General features: G+C 44.9%; 2 protein-coding genes across 2 annotated transcripts in view; one reads left to right on the top strand and one right to left on the bottom strand.

Annotated features, from left to right (window-relative positions):
- The window catches only part of LOC146690065 (uncharacterized), a 325,810-nt gene that overhangs the window by 86,469 nt on the left and 219,356 nt on the right, over nucleotides 1-19,985 (top strand). The window lies entirely within an intron of this gene.
- Nucleotides 1,926-19,985, bottom strand: part of raph1a (Ras association (RalGDS/AF-6) and pleckstrin homology domains 1a) — a 79,022-nt gene continuing 60,962 nt past the window's right edge. Inside the window, exons 10-20 of the mRNA XM_085434884.1 lie at nucleotides 19,111-19,188; nucleotides 15,812-15,886; nucleotides 15,635-15,719; nucleotides 13,598-13,719; nucleotides 13,055-13,120; nucleotides 12,764-12,907; nucleotides 12,577-12,687; nucleotides 12,368-12,466; nucleotides 11,603-11,723; nucleotides 9,996-10,126; nucleotides 1,926-7,951 (exon numbers count right to left, since the gene is read on the bottom strand). Coding sequence (XP_085291010.1) covers nucleotides 5,591-7,951; nucleotides 9,996-10,126; nucleotides 11,603-11,723; nucleotides 12,368-12,466; nucleotides 12,577-12,687; nucleotides 12,764-12,907; nucleotides 13,055-13,120; nucleotides 13,598-13,719; nucleotides 15,635-15,719; nucleotides 15,812-15,886; nucleotides 19,111-19,188 — 3,393 coding nt within the window. The 3' untranslated portion in view covers nucleotides 1,926-5,590. The remainder of the gene's footprint in view (nucleotides 7,952-9,995; nucleotides 10,127-11,602; nucleotides 11,724-12,367; nucleotides 12,467-12,576; nucleotides 12,688-12,763; nucleotides 12,908-13,054; nucleotides 13,121-13,597; nucleotides 13,720-15,634; nucleotides 15,720-15,811; nucleotides 15,887-19,110; nucleotides 19,189-19,985) is intronic.

The following is a 19,985-nucleotide window of genomic DNA, read 5'->3' on the forward strand; positions in this document are numbered from 1 at the left end:
TGTTGTGCAAAGATATAACAAGTAGTATTGCACTCGATCAAGGGTTTTCTAATAGTTTTAAAATGAATCGTGGCTAATAGTAATGCCCTATTAGCCCGTTATTGTTTATTGTTGCAGCCGAAATGCCATTTATATCAAACTCTCTTCAGATCTGGAAGGAATAAACATTCTTGATAAAGAATTTAAAATTTGCTAATGACACGGCCTTATTTCTAAAGAATGTAAATATGGTCTCTATTGCAATTAATAAAATCCTTTCATTCTCAAAGCAACCAATTCCATTATATTCAGCTTTATCTGGAAAAATAAAACACATTATATACGCAAATCACAATTAGTTAAAGACTATGAAAACAGGGGCTTGAAAGCTTTAGACTTTGAATCCATTATTGCTGCGTTCAGGCTCAGATGGATGAACGACTGCATTTCCCTCAATCTATGTGGTGCTATAATCCAAACAAACTCTTTAATAAGCTCGGGGTAGATTTTATGCTCAGATGTGATTTTGAAATGTTTAAGATTCCTTTTAAGTTGTCTAGTTTCTATAAGCAAGCTTTGAATTTTGGGAAACTAATTTTCACCCGCAATTCTGTGTTGTGGAATAGCAGGGTCATAGTCATCAATAAGAGTCCTTATTTAAATCAGACTGGTATGATAGCGGTGTGTGTTTGTTGTTGATCTGCTTGATAAAAACAGAAACTTGCTATCTTATGAAGAATTTATTGATAAATATAAAATAGACGTTTCATTTAATAATTATAATGTTTGTAAAGCGATACCCACACCACTGTTAAATCTTATCGTGAATACTTGAAAGATTTCACTAATAAGAACATGCTCACCTTCACTGACGATAGGTAATACCTCAATAAAGGACAAACAATTTAATCTCTAATACCTGTAAGCAAACAGTATTCTGTAACTATAATGTCAATGTCAGACATGACCTCGATAACACGTTGAAAGAAAAGTCATTTTCTTTTTACCTAAAGTAGCCACCTGTGCCTAAAATGAAAGAAACACTTCTTATCTGACATTTATCCAGTTGGAGAACTCCTGTATAAAAGGTTTAATTTAGAGGCCGACTCTTTTCTGTTCTTCCGATCCAGAAACATTAGAGCATCTATTTTTCACTTGTCAGTATGTTGATGCTTTTTGGTTTGAAATACTCTGTTGGGTTTCACTCAGATTTTCCAATACACCTTCCTTCACATCTAAGGATGTTCTTTACTTTATGGACAACCTGGACTCTGAAATCTCAGATGTTGTCAGTTTTGTAATAGTGCTGTGTATTTTATTCATTCATGTAAGTGGAAGATGCCTCTCCTCTGTTTACCATCTTCTTGAATTACTTTTGTCAATATTTTAAGTCACTCAAGCTTATTTCAAATATGAATAAAAAGACTGCTGTACTATGCTGTAAAATCACAAAGTACTTGCTATTCTAATGTTCCTGCTTGTGTCAAAAGGTCCATGTTCCTTATTATTTTACCGTAGAAACTTTTATTTTCTCCCAGTAAAGTTATGACTTGCTTCACCATCTTTATAATGTAAATTGTTACAATTCTGGTCTGTTTCCTTGACTTGTTTTGTATATGAGAATTTCTTTCAATAAAGGTTTAAAAACAAAAAAAACCCCTGCAGGACACCAGCACTCGAGGCCTGGAGTTGCCCACCCCTGCTATAGACAAACTACACTTTTTGCTGATCAACTTGATCAACTCATTTTGTGGATGTTTTATAAACAAAGACTGCAGCATAAATGTAATATCACACACTTTAAGCATACAGCACTGTGTGCATTTCGTTGCATCAGTTTACCCTCTAACAGGCATGCTCATGATGGAGTTCTGCTAGCTTGCCAGAAACATGGATCCACACACTAACACGGCTTACAGACCTGTGTACAAACGTTCAGATGTGCACACGTTTGAATCATTTCTCCTTTATTTTAAATGCAACAGCAGTCGTGACACCAAACAGCTCTGCTGGGTGTCCTTGAGCAAGACATTTTCAAGACATCAATCAGCGTCAAACTGTATCTCGAGTGTCGCTGAAACACACCGAGTGAGTACTTTCCTGCAGGGCAGTGGGTTATAGAAGTATTTCTCTCAGGTGAATCCCTCCAAACTCCCCAACAATATCACAAAACAGGTGGTTGAAATGTTAAAACAAACTTAAACCATTTTCTCACCATAATTACAAACCGGAGGGGGAAAACAACTGAAAGCTGAGATGATTGCCAAACTGGGGCAGGAATATCATATTTTTGGCATCTGTGCTGGTGCAGTGGTGGTGACATGTCATGCAGAGGATTTTCATCATTTCATTCAGGATTAAAAACTGGAAGGTAGAGACAGAGTGAGGTTAAGCGGCACATGAAATAGAAAAGAAAGATCAGAAAATGGATTTAAAAACTTTATCAAAAATGACAGAGCAAGTTTCAGTAACTATAAGAGTGGAAGGATGAGACGAACGACTTGACTGACCTGAAACGTCCTGCTGCTACTCTAACCACATGTACCCTCTGACTACTACCAGAAGACATGTTGCTAAAAACAGAGTCATTCATGTGTGACTTTATCTACTGACTTACAAAGGCTAACTGCGATAGCTGACTAGTGTCATGGGTTGTATCCACACTCTTAGCACCAGAGAAGTGTATTTTTTTAACAGGGTGCTCTTTCCTCGTGTCAGGCAGTGCTGAAAAATATCCGCAATCATTTCCCACAGCCCCCAAAATATTATTTTAACCAAACGTTAACCCCAAATGTTTGTACATGTGGGTGGGATCCTGCAACCAGTGAATCTTGTAGGTGAACAGTTCACAGAGCTGTCACCTTAATCTGATAGATATTTCAACTCCAAAGGTTAACATCAGGGCTCAGTGTGAACAGTGTTACTGTTTAAACAGGGCTCAAAAGACTTGCAGTTGACTGAAGCCCCGTCTACTCTTTAAAAAAACACCACCAGGGGGCGCAAAAGTAAATAGAAAAGTGAAATTGTGCATTTCATGGTTCTATGAGTTAATTGCACCTGAACCTGTCCTAATAGAAGCTGTTGTTATTTTCAAAAGCACGTTGCAGCAATGGAACATTAAGGCCAACAGAGAGCTGTGCTACTCTCGGTCATCCTATCAGGTTGTTGCCCCATAAAAGCTCGAGATGAGTGTTTTTTGGCTACATCGTCACACAAAGATGCTAGTGAGTATGTCACAGATCATACGAGTCCAGGCTTTAGGGTGGTCAGGGCGTGATGTAAACACAATGCTTTTAACAGTTAGCATGTTGCTTTTCAGGCACTTGTTCCCAGCATATCCTTTAGTGTTTGATTACTTTAGTGGTCGCACACTTTCGCTAACTAACAAAGTGACTGAAGAGTTAAAACAACACACACTCGTACAGTCTTCTTTCATTGGTGGACTGTTAGGCTTGGGCAGCATCTTTGTCATATTTTACCAGGTTATTTCATGTTTGGATTTTTTCTATGTACTTTGTCTGCATCTCGCCCCCACCCTGACCCCAGCTTGCACAGTGGGAAAGTAGCATGTAAATTTCACTCAGCCATGACCCAGAAAAAACTAATTACTGACACTGACACAGCTTACACATGGAAGGCTAGCATCAGCTGGTGCTAGGACTTCAAACATTAGTCACACGCGGGGTGGTTTTCTTACTGTGAGATTGCTGCATCAGTCTACATCAGCGGTCCCCAACCCCTGGGCCTCGGACCGGTACCGGTCCGTGAGTTGTTTGGTACCGGGCCGCGAGAGTTGAGGCTCAGGTGTGAAATGTATAGTTTTCAGGGTTTTTATCGGTTTTCAGCGTCATTTTGTTGTCGTTTTTATCGTTAACTCGGTTTTCCTGGGTCTTTTCACGTGTGTTATGAATAAATCTTCTTTTTTCGGTACCGGTACTAGTTTTATTTTGTTGTATTTATCCGCGACACCTTAAAGGCCAGTCCACGAAAATATTGTCGGGCATAAACCGGTCCGTGGAGCAAAAAAGGTTGGGGACCTCTGGTCTACATTATAATTTCCATTTAACCCATTTCCATTGAAGCTGGCTGCATGAGCACATTTGATGAAAGAGAGGCAGGTCTGACTGTGAAACGCTCTTCGGCTAAGGACTTGTCAGTTACAAGTATACCTGATAAACACAGCATGACAAGGATTTACATAATGAACTTAATGAATGAACTTTTTATTCAATAGGACCAAAACGAGTGGCTGAGTGCCTTGTACTTGTGCGGGCAAAGACGTTACAGTGTGACGATATTCTGTGAGGACAGTGGTGACAGCGGGGGGGGATGACTTCCTTTTAACAGGAAGACCTCTACAACATTGAGGGAGGCCCACCAACAAAAATGTGGTGATTGTGTCTGTCATTAAAAGGACGTCTTTGATATTGGAGCACTAAAGCTGAGCTCAGAGAACCTGACTCATCATAACATTTAAGTACAGACAGCTGAGAGAAAAGAAGTCCAGGTCTATCCCGATGGCCTCTACAGAGGGAAGACGAGAAAACAACTGGCGCAAATATACTCGTGTGATGTAATCTCAGTCCTAATTTGTTTATAATCTGTGCCCAGCATCCCTGGTTGAATGTCTACCTGACATACAACATGTTTTCAATCAGCAGATATTCAACCGATTGGTTTTACGCCCTGGGAGTCAGCACTGGTGAACTGGTGAACCTACGTAACATGAACCTCACATCTGCTCCTTTCTATGGAGGGACTTGATTTCAAAAGTAGCATCTTCTCGTTTCTCAAACTCGGCTTGTTTAACATGTGGCTAAAATGCAACCTAACCCTAAACAGTTTGCTAGTTACTTGGCGGTTTGTTAAGAGTGGAACAAAAGAGACTTATTTAGAAATGACCCAAATATAAACCCAGAGGAACTGGCTGTATAATAGTTTTGGCAGCCCAGATCTTTAGAAGAAGGCAGACCCATCCCCAGTCAAACTCATTCACTCCGGACACGTCTTAAAATCTTAAAATAACTATAACAACAATATCTTTCCAGTATTAAATAATCTTATATAAAAACACACAAAAACAGTTGGAAATAAATGGCAAACCTCCCTCTAAGGGCTCCCCGCCTGCCTCCCCCCCTCAGTTCACAATACACATTTACACACTGTGCCGTCCTTCAATGATCCCCTCCCTTCCTTGATCAGTAACATCACTGCCACTGCTCCATGCAGTACCTGTTGTTTTGCAGCAAAAGGTCTCTGTTGCCGTTAAAGTCTTTGTCTCTTGTTGCGTTTCAATTAAGCTGCACAGACGTTGTGAAAAAAGCTCGATAGGTGACTTTTCTGCTTCGCTTGTATACAGATATATACATATTTCATACTTATTGGATTAAACATGTATTGTTAATGATAAGAGTAATGAGGTTAATATTAACAATCAGGGTCTGAGATTAAGAGTAGGACACTTGCTACTTCCTCAGAGTCCGAGGGTGGATGGTTTAGGATGGAGCGAGACGGATAAGGAGAGAGACATTAATTATTTTCTCTTCAGGAACAATTACACCAAATTGTTGAGTTCAGTTCTTTAAGCTCCACCCACAGCGTCCTCCTTCCCTTACCACTCACTGGTCAGTTTGGTGCTTTGGTCCCGTTTCGGCGGAGCAGGAGGCGGGCCTCGCCGCAGCGTTGCATAGCCTGAGATGTTGGCGTGTTTGGCGGAGTGGGAGTGTGCGTGGTGGCGAGATAAAGTCTGAGAGTGTCCTCGGACTCCCTGCTGCTGCTGTTGCTGCAGGAGCTCAGGTGGAGGAGGGGGGAGGAGTGCCATGTCGTCCATGGTGCCCACAAGCTCCATCTTGGAGGAGGATATGAGGTGGGAGGAGGTAAGCGAGCCGTGGCGAGACACAGACTTCCTCTTAAGGGTTCGGTTTAGGTCTTCCAGGAAGTGAGACTTTAGTGCCAGGGAGCCTGGAGCGACTGATTTGGGGGAGGTGGGGGGAACAGGTGAGGAGGAATAAGAAGACAGTGATGGGGGTGGGGTCTGAGATAGAGGTGGTGGTGAGAGGGGCATTGATGTTGTATTATCGTACTGGGCCGTGTTGCTCATTCGCCGGTTCAGTGTTGGAGGAAGGACCGCCCCCTTTTTCAGTGACCCTTGTTTCCATGATGACGAGGATAAGGAGGAGGTTGCCGGATGTTGGTGTGACTGCATCTGGGGCTGGGGGTTTACCACTGCCACTTTTGGGGGTTGGTGAAAATCTGATGGGTGGGGAGGAGGAGGAGGAGGAAAGAGCTCAGAGTCACTGGGGGGAGGTGGGAAGTAGTCTGGGGATGAATCGAGGTGAGGAGGCTGGGAAGGAGGAGGTGGGGGCAGAGGACACTGAAAGTCAGCCGGCTGGTGGTGCTGCCCGGTCTGCAGTCCCTGGAGTGCCAGCGGCAGGTTCGCCAGATTCAGTTTCCCTGGTTTGGGTAGCGGAGCAGGAAGTGAGGAAGAGTCTTTAGAAGGTGACCCTGTCGCTGACGAGGAGCTCGACGAGGTGCCCATCTGAGGAGCTTGGCCAAATTTGCTAACCAGGCTCTCAACCGTCTTGGGCCTCTCCTCCTGGGTCTCTCCTGATGAACTGGAGCGGATAGAGGAGGCTCTCTGAGGTGCAGGTGGAGGGCCCCGTTTGGAGGATCCCGTGGACGAGGAGGAAGGCGACCTCTTTATGGGCGAACTTGTCTTGGAGGACGAAGAAGAAGAGGGAGGAGGAGGGAACTCTCCCAGGGAGCTGTCGGTAGGAGGTGGCGGGAACTCTGGGGATTGTGGAGCCACGACACTGCCAGGTTGCCACTTTGGTTTGGCCTTAACTGCTGGAGGAGACAGAGGGGCAGCGATCTTGGATCCCTCCATGTTGGAGTTAGGGGCAGGGTTTCCTGGGAACTGATTGACAATTTGTTTGACCAAAGAGGAGGTAGCAGCTGCAATGGAGACAGCAGAGGAGGTGGAAGAGGGAGAGATGGCAAGATTTTTGGAGGAAAGGCTGTGCTGCTTTGGCAGAGTGGGAGGTGGCTGATTTGGGGAGTGTCCTGTGGAGAAGCTCTGCTGCTTTTTAAATGATCCGTGTCCAACTTGTGGCTGCGTTGGAGACACAGGTGAGAGTGCGATGGGAAGGGAAGAGGGGCCTGAGGGTTTGGGAGCAGTGAGAGGGGGAAATCCTCCAGTGAAGGTTTTGGGAGGTGCAGGAGGTGGTGCGTTAGGTGACAGAGGTCGGAGACCTTGCAGGGAGGTTGGAGGAGACAGCTCAGTGGAAGGTGGAGGAGGAGGTGGGGGAGAGTTATCATCAGGCACTGCTGGGCTGAAGTCATACACCATGTTGGGAAACTTCTGTGCCAGGAACTGTTGGAGGCCCGTGTTGGAGAGTTGAGTGCATGAGCTAGGGATGGGCTCTGGAGGTGGTGGGGGTGGCAACCCATTGGCATCCGGGCTCTCGGGGGGAGGAGGGGGTGGGAGATAGGAGGGCTCCTGTGCCAGCTCCTCCTCCAGTGGGGGTGGTGGTGGAAGAGCGGATGGGCTTGGAGGGCCAAATTTCAATGCTGCCATGGCTGAGCCCGGCGCTGGTGCCGTGGGTGGAGGAGGAGGGGGAGGAGATGGTGGTAGCTGAGGGGAGGTGCTGTAGGCAGCTGGAAGGGTGTTGTAGTTGGAAAGCGAGGGTGGGGGGGCACCCGCCTGCTGTGTTCTGGATTGGTTCTGGCTCTGCAGGCGAGCCAGCGTGCTGTACTTCACGTATGAGGCGGGAGGAGTCGGCTGATGGGCCACGCTCGCTACAGGGGGCAGTGCGGGAGGCGACGGCGGTGACGGGGAGGACTCCTCAGATGGGACGAGGTTGTCAGTGAAGCTGGTCCGGGATGGTGGAGTCTGAGAGAGAGGGAGCGGCTGGGGGGAGAGGCTGGGTATCTGCACAGGGATGGGTCTACTGATCGGGTCGATCTTCATCATCTGCAGAGACAGAGATCAGAGCGGGGAGTGGGATGCAGGATAAAGACGTGGTGAGAAAGGAGGGAACAAAGAAAAAATGACCACAAGCTCTAAAAATGAAAAAATCCACAAGAAGGCGAAACATCAAACGAGTGCAGAGAACACACACAAACATTCACTGAAGAGTCATTACAATCCAATCGTGTGAGGTCTTAACATGCCTTACATACAAAGGTACTGAATGTGTTTGTTATTAATCAAAGGAGCTTGCAAAGAAATATTATTAAATATGTGTTTATACACCAGTTTGTATTTAATCATTAATTATCATTAACATCCTCCACAGTGCTCTGTTTCCTGTCTTCCTCCCTGCTAAAGGTTTCTTCCTTTAAAAAGAGTTTTTCTTGCCACTGTCGCCCAATGCTGGCTCACAGGGGTTTGTCTGCTTGTTAGGATTGTCTCTGTATTATTGGAGCGTCTTATATATAAAGCACCTCGTTGTTGTGATTTGACGCTATATCAATAAAACTGAAAACATGCCTTGTTTGTTTGTTGCGTTTCAGTCAGTTTTTTGATTTGTTGCAGTTGTATCAACATAGTTTATTGTTAAATCCCCCAAACTGATTTTATCTCGTATAAAATGTTACAAGTTGTCCTTTTATATTCATATGTATATATTCCTATATCTCTATATATTTATCTATTTATCTCAATATTTATCTATTGTAACTTTGTTCCTAAACTAATTTAATACGAGTTCTTGTTGTTTGTTGTATATTTGCTGCTCCATTTCCATCTGGGATTCATAAAGTTTCTCTGATTCTGAAGTTACTATAATGTTAATGTTTTAGCGCAGAGGGGCACGTAAGGCCAGCAGCAGGCTGTCAGCATACTAGCAATGAACAGTGGAAACCTTCTCATTAAATCAATACACTGCTGAATCACTGCATGTCCAAGTCAGTTAGGACTTGTTCATCAAAACAGAAAAACAATGCATATTTCAACATTATTATTAGCGTTAGAGTTCAATGTTATTAACACGTTTCATATTCTGGGCAGGTGTCAGGTTCCTCTGACACGCGTCTTAGGCAGTTTGTGGTTGAGCTGCTGTTCCACGTTCGTTCCAGCTTTCTTTACAAACTCTTTGTTTGGCCTCTGATCTGGCATCAAACTCAACGATGTTCACCGTGAGCCGGGCTCAAACATGTCTGCTTAGCTTTAGTTAAACAGTGTCATTCATTAAATGTTTGCAGGGGGCATTCACACCACGAGGTTAGGAAGAAAATCCAACAGGTCAGCTGCAGCCGTTTAAAACAGGTGGAAACCAACATATACATGTTACCATAGAGACAAGCTGGCGGGATGGTCCTGACTCTAACCTGACTGGGGTCATCGTGCCCGTGAGCGTGACCACTCCACGTACAGTAATGGCAACAAGCCTGTGTTACATTACATGATATAATGACACTGGCTGCAGCGCAGCAGCAAAAAGAACATCTTTGACTTGCAAACACTCTGAATGATTAGCTTTGTGTTCGCAGCTACTTGCTTTCTGACCAACGAAAAGTCCTGAATCCTAACTACACATCTGCAACATCTACATTTGCTTGTTTTTACTGTAGCTTTTTTAAGACTCGTACAGTTTGGGTTTTAATGAACGTATGATTTACCACAGACTGTGATTCACTAACAGCTTTTCAAGGCCTTCAAACTAATGCACAGAAATGCTGGAGGAAGCATCGTAGGCCTAAAGTCGAGGAAAACATCTGTCACATCTGTCACATCTACTCAACTGTTCAATGTCATGATTGTCCATTTTTATACAACTGCAGCTCAAGTGTCACTTCAAATAAAACCAGTGCTTTAAAGATTGCAGCCAAGCTGTTAACATGCCGGTTACATCACTTCCTGTCTAACCTCCACTCCCTCCTCCTCCTGCACAAAGTGGAACTGGCATACGTCCCTTCATCTTTGATCGCTGGTAGGAAAGCAGAGGGGAAACATGGGCAAAGGCAGAACACAAGCAAACAGATGATGGAGGAACACACTGTGAGCATGACCGCACCTCTCCTTGTGTTCCTCTCCTCCAAGCATCAGAGAAAATGGAGCTGACGACACTCTGGGAGCGGGTGTGGCCCGATGATGTCATCTCTGATACACCGCTGTCTGACTGGCTCGAGTGGTTGGACTGGGATTCTGGAGGGTTAACAAAACATTGAGAAACTGATGACAGTGCTTTTAGTGTGTCTTTTAGCTCATGTTTGAAAGAATCCAGCTGCAGGGATCTTTCCACAGCAATGTTTATCAGGCTCTGAGTGCTCCTTCAGCCCTAATGTGTTTATCTGTAGGTGAGATATACATTCACATGTAATACATAACAACACACTGCACAGCAAAATCTCCAGTGTTAAATTAACACTAGAGAGTGTCTATATGGGTCCACACCTCTGAGTGTTAAATACAACACTGTTGAGTGTTAAATTAACACCTTTGACAGTGTTATATGTTTAAAAGTAACCTAGTCAGTTTTGAAGATTAACAAAGACTAACACTGAGCAGTGCTGATTTTCTAACACTGGAAAATAACTCAAAATGTTAGAAATATTCCAGTGTTAGAAAATCAGCACTGCTCAGTGTTAGCCATTGTTAATCTGCAAAACTGGCTAGGTTACTTTTAAACATATAACACTGTCAAAAGTGTTCATTTAACACTGGAGATTTTGCTGTGTATGAACGAGCCAGTAGAGCAGGGCGATACGACCAAAAATATTTATCACGATATACGTTTGAAAATTTGCGATAACGATATAATTGACACGAGACAAAATACTTTACGACTCCACAACTTTATTAGTGCAAAAAAACCAAACAAACATCAGTGTATTTTCACTTAAACAAGCAGCTGTTTTTTGCATTAAAGTTATATAAACTTTAACAGTGCAAATGCAAATTCCTCGCTGACAGTTTAACCAAAAGGCGTTTCCAGTGGAAACTGGCCGACATATCCTCAGCATAACCATGTATAACATCCACAAAACTTAAAAAGAGGTTATACACACACAATACGGTAATATCATGTTGAAGCGCAGCACGTATCACTCCGCGAGGCTCCGCCTACGATAGCCGTAATGCTCCCACAATCCATCAAGCGGTGCGGCTTCGTAGCTTTGCAAAGTCGTACTGAAACATCTGACAGATTTTCGAGCGCCGTGCACATAAAATCGTTTCGAGGTCAGTAAACACAACCAGAGTTCATACATAAGGCACACGGGGTTATAAGGGGCTCTGTCGACTTTCAGAAAAATCAAAGGATTGATTTTAAGTGCGCCGTATTTTCCAAACAACACGGTAATAACGACGGCCCGCTAGCATGCGCTACCAAAAATAGTGCTTTGTTGTGTGTCTGAGGGACGAAAGCTAAACCAGTTTCACACCAGTGAAGCTGCAGCATTTTTACAAACCAGTTCAGGTTCATCTGTTTCATTCAACGATCCACTTTCTCCGCCATGTGCGTATGTAAACAAAGGCACTGTGTATGTGCGTTTTACCCATATTCTATCACGATATTTCATTTTCTTAGCGTTTCCCAACATTACACCAGTATTACCATGAACGGTATGATATAGCCCCGCCCTACCAGCCAGTGATCTCAACCAAAGGAGGCACACGGACCTGGAAGGCTGGAGGAGCTGGATCCAGACTTGATGGAAGACGAAGACAGGGAGGACCAATCATAGGCTGCCTCCGACCTCCTCATTGCCTCCTGGAAGTTGATGTACAGCTGCTTCCCGTACTGATGGACACATACACAGGTGACACTTTACACAAGAAAGGCAGCTTCAGCAAGTACACAGCGTCCCCACAGTGCTCCCCCCATGTGCATCAGGCTGTGGGCAGGAATAAACACTTGGGGGGGAGGTGTCAGTAACAGCACGCCGATCATAAATCAGTAGTGAATAAGTGAAAATGACAAAGTAATAGCAGGCAGTATGAGGCGTGCTTATTAGATCCCATCTGTGGGCTGTCACACACACAGTCACAGCTCTGTGGACTTTAGTCTCAGGTTACACACTCTTATAAACAGCTAAGCTGAGAAAAGGAGCACACAGGCAATCAGAGCGCTGAAAGTTTGGCAAAGTTAGCTGGCACAGGGTGTTAGACCATGGAAAAGAATTAGAGCACATCATTTAACAATAAAAACAGGAGTTGTTGTTGTTTGTTTTTAAATAAACAACAGCATCCTAAACACGGGCAAACTCTTCAATTTATACTTGTTTTCATATATCATATCCAGAATAGTTTCCCAGTTTTTCATGGTGCACCAGCATGGTCCTGTGTCCCACAGCCTGTGAGCCGCACCAACATCATACACTACGAGTGAATCATCTCCGATTAGAGCCGTCGTGTGATACGACAGGGAGACTGTGAAACGTTTACCTTAGCGATGCGGATGCTGTTGATCCACTGCTGCAGCGTTCTGACATCGTCACAGCAGAGATATTTGATGTACTGTGACTTCTTCTGGATCTGAGGGTGCTACAAAAACACGCTGCATTAACTCACTGGATACTATTAGTTTTAGACCCATCCAAGCGTCACTACAGTTTTTCACCACTAGATGGCAGTGGAAGATCATGTCCACCTACCTTCAGCACCATGCAGTAGTCTGTGGGAGCCTTGTACTTGCTCTTGTAGTCCTGACCAAGGTAGACATTAACATGATCCAGCTGGAGGAAACACGCCAGGTCTCTGGATGCCTGCACAAACACACGTATCTCACAACTTTGCACCCAAACACTGACTGTATGACAAAGTGCTGCCTCCATTACACACCTTGGCCTTGCCCTTGGGAACGTAGTAGATGCCCGAAGCCCTCAGCAGAAAGTAGCGCTTCTTCCAGGACTTTTTGCCATCCTCCTTCAGCCATAAGACACCCTCCATCTCAGGGACGGACACTGAGCTGCCCCCGAAACACTCCTGATATACAAAAACACCATTTTTATTTTCGCCTGAAATTAAAACCATCATGCTAAATGCTAAACATTCTACATGTTTAGCATTTCATGTAAGGACCCAACAGAAGGGAATCTGATGAGGAAAAAAAGAATAAAAATAGAGACCGACCTCTAACAGAGCCTCCTTGTTCCTCTCGGCCATCTCGCATGTCTCCTTCCTCCCCAACAAGTAGTTCTGCAGTAGACAGTGAGCATGAGAAAGAAGGGGTAGGTGAGGAGCTGGAAGTCCAAGAGAAGGTTCAGTCGAGAAGTCGCAGCAATCGGCTCATTATTGTCCAACTTCTGGTTTAAGGTCAACCCTAATGTTCAGGACAAAGTCCCGCTGTGACCTGCACTATGCTGCATGTGGAGGAGCACTCCGAGCTGGTGCAACATGCCAGAATCCGCCCCATGAATGAGAGCGGTGTCCTGCGGCACTGTGAGGGACAACATGCCACTTCTCCACCTTGCTCATCACCTGTTACCTTTTACAAGATTTGCCTGGAAGCTTCTGCACCTCCTCTGACACCCAGCTTTCCAAGAAGAGACACGCGTGACAAGGCGGCTTGTCACGCGTGTCTCTGCGACGGCGTTTGATTCTTATCAGCCGATTCCTGAACTTTTGAACATTGGGTCATAATTGCAGGGTGCTTTACATGTGCATATGTCTCACCTGGGGGTTTTTGAACAGAGCATACTTCTCTATGCGCTCAGTGAACATCAGGCGGTTCTGGCTGTCTCTGGTCCAGTTCAGCAGGTTCTCCACGAGGTTCTCGTGATCCTCAAAGATCCGCTCTGCATACAGTCAAAGTCCAGACCGCAGCATTAAAATCATTGCTAGTCCACCACTAACACTTTCAAAGATTTTGTCATGAAGCAAACGATAAGCACAAAGTGTTTCACACGAGCTAAAGATCTGGAAATGTCCCCGCCGCCCTGACACGTTTCAGCTTTCCGTACGTCCACGTTTAAAATCTCAAAACAGGAGACTTTAATTTTCCTACAATAACAACCCAAAAATGTTTTGATGGGAGTTTTTTGACCAGTTTATGAATACTAACATGTGATTAAAGAGGCGTGTTTGTTGATACACGTCAGCTTTCCTTCAATCAGCAGAAGAATCCTCATTAGATCATTCCTGCTGTGCACAGCGACATCAGCTTCAGGTCTGAAACAGGAAGTCAATTTATTGCTAAAGGGTGCCCAGCAGGGTGCTGGTGGCGGTGTGGGAATGTGAGGGGGGTGGTGGGTGGAAATAGACGTGGAAAGCATCACTTACTTGATTAATTAGTACAGCTGGATTTAAATCTAACCCAGATTGTGTTTGTAAGCAGAGCTTTGAGAGACGTGTGGATTTGTGTAAACGAGGAAGCTTTAGATTCAGCTGGATGTGATCAAACACACTTTGACGTCCCGCTCTCTTTCATAACACTGCTGACCGCAATTCAGCAGAAGCCCTGAAGATGTAGGTTAGATCACACGCATCACTGCACTGGACCTACAAACAGACTGTGTGTGTGTGTGTGTGTTAAACTGAGTGGAAGCTTGTAGTACAGTGTGTGCTACATACACGCAGTTCAACCCCCAAAGGAAGTGTGTGTGTTTGCAGCTGAATATCTGTGCTGTCACTGATGGCGAAACATCACTGAACACAATTACAAATCTAAGCTAAACAGCAGAACTGAGCTTCACTCGTTTGGTTAAAGTCTGGTAGCACCAGATCACAAATCCCAGTCTGCTTCACACGGTGAACACGAACACGTTACACTCATCTAACAACAGGTAAGAGCATTTTAAAAAGAATCCTCTTGTTGATTGATGACCCATAAAACCAGGTTCAGTTTCTAAGAGCTCACATTGAACACGGAGCTACAGTGATGCTAAACCAGATGTGACAGTGACGGGGGACCGAACAGTAATATCTGTCAACCACTGCTCATCAGCCATATCTGATCAAAACACGGATTTAACGCTCCATATTTTTGTCCCAAAATAAGTGCCTGAGCCTAGAATTTCACCTGCAACATGTTTTCCCAAAGACTGTATGATTGCAGCCATTCCCCAACTCTCTGTGAATGGGACTCATGGCCATTGATCAATGGTCTTTGATCAGCGGGTTTTGATCAATGGTCGTGAGAATTTGCATAATTAAGATTAAGGAACTGCCCTCCCAGCCCATTGTTCCTTCAGTGGGCTGGTTTCAGTCATTGTGCAAATCTACTGTTTATAAGGTTGAAACCTGCAGTCAGCTGAGACTGAAGACGTCACCTGATGATGACGAAACGTTTCTCCCACAAAACGCTACGTCCAGATGAACAGAATCAACTTTTGGAGACAAAGACTGTATGACTGGAAGTAGGTGCAGCAGCGTGGGACGTCAAAAAGAAGACACGTCACGTAGTGTCCATGTGTAAATATGGGAACAGTTTAAAAAAGTATGACTCAGGCTCTGATTGTGGATCACAACAGCTGGTGTTTAGGGATGAGGTCATCTAAGTGGAAACCTCTGTGGGTGCTGTGTGAAGGGTTTGCATTAGTTTGTACACATCAGGGACCCTCAACACGAACTTTTAGCAGAGCTGCACATTAAAAAACCCAACATATTATATAATTTTTTAGTAACTTCTCTCCCTGTGTTTGCTTTCAGGAAACAGGAGTACACATGACGTCATGAGCAGACAGAAGAGCCTCTGTGTGCACGTGCACTCACCCATCTGCAACTCGCTGATGGTTTCCACCAGTGACCAGTCCGCACTGTAGCCACAGTGAGATTTCTCCAGCAAACTGTCCAGAACCTAAAGACAGGGACCAACTGTGAGATTAGCGCTGTGCTCATACTCTACTGCTTTTTAAACTAACTGCATGACTACACCAGCAGGAGCCGTACCTGTCTGACCGTTTGCCGTTCGTCCACCATCATGGTCTTTGAGCTCTCGTCTGACAGATGAACACGAATCACCAGCTGTGAGCAGGACCAGGAGGAGAGAGCAGAGTACGTAACACGGCTAAATGTGAGCTGCTAACATCTCGTAAGCTAACCTTAGTCAGGCTAATGTTGCTAGCAACTAACGTTTTCTTTTTAGGCTAGCGCACTGGCTAATGTTAGCTTTTTATGGGTTGAGGAATGGCTAACACAATGTTTTATATAAGCTAATAGTATCGTTGTTTTCAGCTTCTTGTTTTCACAATTTATTGTTTGTTTTTAATTAAATCTCGGACACTGAAACCAGCGCTGAGCTACACTCGTTTTATTGAAGCCTTTCTTGAAATGACTCCAGAAAGTTACAAACGTGATTACTTTATATTTACAGTACTCGTTCATTTATTGGTTAGCATTAGTATAGGCTTGTTCCTTTTTTTTGAAAATGATAAAATATGTTGCTATATGAATATTTCTCCCATCTCCTAGCACGGTGTATGTCATTCTGTATGCTGCGAAACAGTGCAAACTTTCTAGACTCTTCAGGTTTACCATCATCTACGCCAGGGGTGGGCAACTCCAGGCCTCGAGGGCCGGTGTCCTGCAGGTTTTAGATCTCACCCTGGGTCAACACACCTGAATCACATGATTAGTTCGTTACCAGGGGCCCGTTCTTCGTACCGCGCTAAGTGAGTTAGCTGGATGAGATTGTTGACGATTTCGCGTGATCTTGGATCGTTCGGTTCCCCGAAGCTCATCCGGGACTTGCTGTCATAGCAACAGAGCCGTAAGCGTAAACCTGCTGGGGAGCAGGCTTACTTTATGTAAACAGGATTAGATCGCGGCCACGCAGGTATGTCCGCTTCATTTATACGAAAGCAACAGCGATATTCCACCACTGTTTCACCATAAATAAATATTATCAATGTAACTAAAGATAATGCAGCACTTGATCCTTTTATTGATGTCACACAGATACATACAGGTCATTCCCTAAAAAAGGGAAATGTACTATTAACATTCTATTACATGTATGTGATTATTACAGATGTAATTCATATTTCACAGTAGTAATTGCAAATTACTTCATGTAATCAAGATGAGAGACCACGGCTATAAAAGCGAAGGTGGATTTGGGAAGCCTGTCGCAGCCATGTCCTGTCCGTATACGCGAGCAGCCCATTGCGGAAGGTGCAAGATTGATAAGGAGAGTCCTCAGAATTCAGCGTATATTGCGGGACAGACAGGATCCTTTAGCTCAGCGCGACAGTGTGCTCATAGAGAGATATCGATATTCCCGTGAGGGTATTATTCACTTAACCAACTTGTTGACGAGGGGGTGCAGGACCACCACCTGTCTTTTTTTGCTCTGCCCTTTTCTTGGTTGCTGTTATAAACAAACAAACAGAGTATTCCAGGGTCTCTTTCCAAGAGACGAAAAGCAATATAAGTGATAAATATTACCATTCTGTAGAATATTCTTATATTTCACTTTTACTTGTTCCCATGTTCTAGTGGGTCCTGTTGTGGCTCTAATGTGAAAGAGGATATAATGTAACATAATATAATATAATGTAATATAATATTGGATAATATAATATAATATAATAAATTTACCCTACCGCCTACTGGTGTTGGCCAGAGGGGCCGATGGCGTGATATGGCAGCCTGGCTTCTGTCAGTCTGCCCCAGGGCAGCTGTGGCTACAACCGTAGCTGCCTCCACCAGTGTGTGAATGTGAGAGTGAATGAATAGTGGCATTGTAAAGCACTTTGGGTGCCTTGAAAAGCGCTATATAAATCCACTCCATTATTATTGTTATTATTAGATCACTTACGAGTTTAATTTGTCAGCAACTTCCTGCCAGCCCTCTCTCCTTGCTTTTGCAGCCTTTGCAGTGTTCCCTTGGGTTCTGATTAAACTCTGAAACTCCTGACATCCCTCACTCAAGAGTTCTTGCTCTGCTGCCGAAAAATACCGAGCGCACTCCTTCGACATTTTCGCCGACCAATCAGAGGGTTGCCAATCACTGTTTCTGCTATCGATGCGTAGCCCCTTTTACGACACCCAGTGATCTCACATTACTTCATCCAGCTGTACTAATCGTCAACAGCAGGTGTGTTCGGGGAACCGGATTAGCGAGCTCACGGTTAGCGCGATGGTTTGGTCTTGGATGTGTCATTTGATCTTGGATGTAGTGAGCGACGTACGAAGAACGGGCCCCAGGCCTCTGGAGAACTTCAGGACATGTCGAGGAGCTAATTTAGCCATTTAAATCAGCTGTATTGGTTAAAGGACACATCTAAAACCTGCAGGGACACCGGCCCTCGAGGCCTGGAGTTGCCCACCCCTGATCTACGCAGTGATGTCAGAGAACCGAAATCAGTGCATCATGAACTGAATTCAAATGTTAGAAAACATCTGAATACACTGTTTTCAGTAAGAAAGCTTGCACGTAGATTCTGACATTCATATTGGCAGAAGCTGGGGTGAGCACAGCTCCTGCAGGCTTTGGTAAAGTCCAGACAGGCTGCTGTCAGGTTGAATTACGGCCTGTTGTGATTGGTTCTCTTTGTGTTAATCACCACCAATCACCAGTGATAGCAGTGCGTTTGAGTCAAAGTAAAGATTTCACTGTAATTCTGACAGTTTCCAAAGCAGAAACGTGATCTGGTCTCTGTGGTGGGTCCGCGCCGCCACATACATGATTACATTTTTAACAACCTCATCTCAAAAGCCACCTTATATCACACTTTCGTATAGAGCCAGTTCTATGCAGCCAGTAAGTGTTCATTCTTGTATTATTAAAAAACGTGAGCGATGGGTTGAGTGTGATTTTATGGGCTTTGTGCACACAGCTGTTCATACATCTGCCTCTTTCTCTAATGGGGCTTTTGCAGACATGGTGCTGAAAGATCACTTTTCTGGAGCTTTGTGCAGGATCAACATACAGATGATTCAACACACACACACACACACACACACAGGTAGCTGGGTGTGTGTGTGTGTGTGTGTGTGTGTGTGTGTGTGTGGTAAATCCAGGTTGGTAATCCCTCCTCTCTCTCTCTGGGATTGGAACTTAACTTGCAGCGGTCATTATGTAGAGTGCTCAGTGTGTGTCTGCGTGTGTGTTTGATGTGCATGTTGACCCCAGCTGTTACTGACCAGAGCTTTCAGTGTGGAGTAACACTGACTTGACCCAGAAAATGAAGTGCGGCGAGCACGTGCCATAGACGCAGCTACCAGACAACAAATGCGTGGCTCACCTTCTTCACCTGGGCCTCCTTGATCTTCTCGAGGGCCAGTCGGATGTTCTCTGCCTTCAGTTTGGCAGCCTGCTCCTCCTACAGACACACACACACCGGTCAGTCAATGCAAACGCCAGCAGTCACTCAGCATCGAGCCCGTCACCTACCTGACTCCTCCAACATGAGTTCATCGTTTGTTTCCCTCAAACAGCCAACACTTCTGTGTCTGCTTGATGTCAAATAATATTTGCGAGGTTTAAATAAAGAGAAGTCCAACTCCAGGAAATGCCGGCGTTTAATGTTTGGGTAGGATCGATGCATTCCCAGCTGGCTGTGTGCCAGCTTCCCGTCTCACCAGGCTTCGGATGCGCTGATGTAGAAAGGCCGAACAGGTTAGCGCCACCGCAGAGAGCTGCTGTTCAGGAGCCCAAACTACGAGGAACCACGGGAAGAGTTTGGCTGGCAGGCGTGCCTCTCCTCCTGCGTCTCTTCATTTTAATCATCGTCATCAGCGCGTTATTGGACAGCACAGGAAAATGAGACTGGATTAATGCACGGCTGTTGGATTATCCAAACTGAGCGCACGCCGCTACTTCAGCCTGGACAGACGCCGCTTTATCACGTCAAAACAAGGAAGAGGAAGGAGTGGAGGAGGAAGACGGTGGATCGGAGCAGCTTCAGGCACAAGACCTGGAATCAAACAGACTGACCGCGTACGCTCATGCTGATGCAACCATCAGCTGATCTGCAGACTAACAGCCTCCTGTATCAACGAGCTATCAGACTTACTGAGTCAATCCCAGAGTGAAAGATGCTACCCTGTCCTGTCACATCCTCCCCGGCCAAGCGAAACAGAGGGAATGAGAGGAGGAGACGGAGGGAGAGATGCACCC

This window comes from Copadichromis virginalis, linkage group LG16 (assembly GCF_057382275.1).
Source record: "Copadichromis virginalis isolate Kocher_CV1m ecotype Utaka linkage group LG16, C_Virginalis_male_GT1.1, whole genome shotgun sequence".
NCBI classification, from domain to species: Eukaryota; Metazoa; Chordata; class Actinopteri; order Cichliformes; family Cichlidae; genus Copadichromis; species Copadichromis virginalis.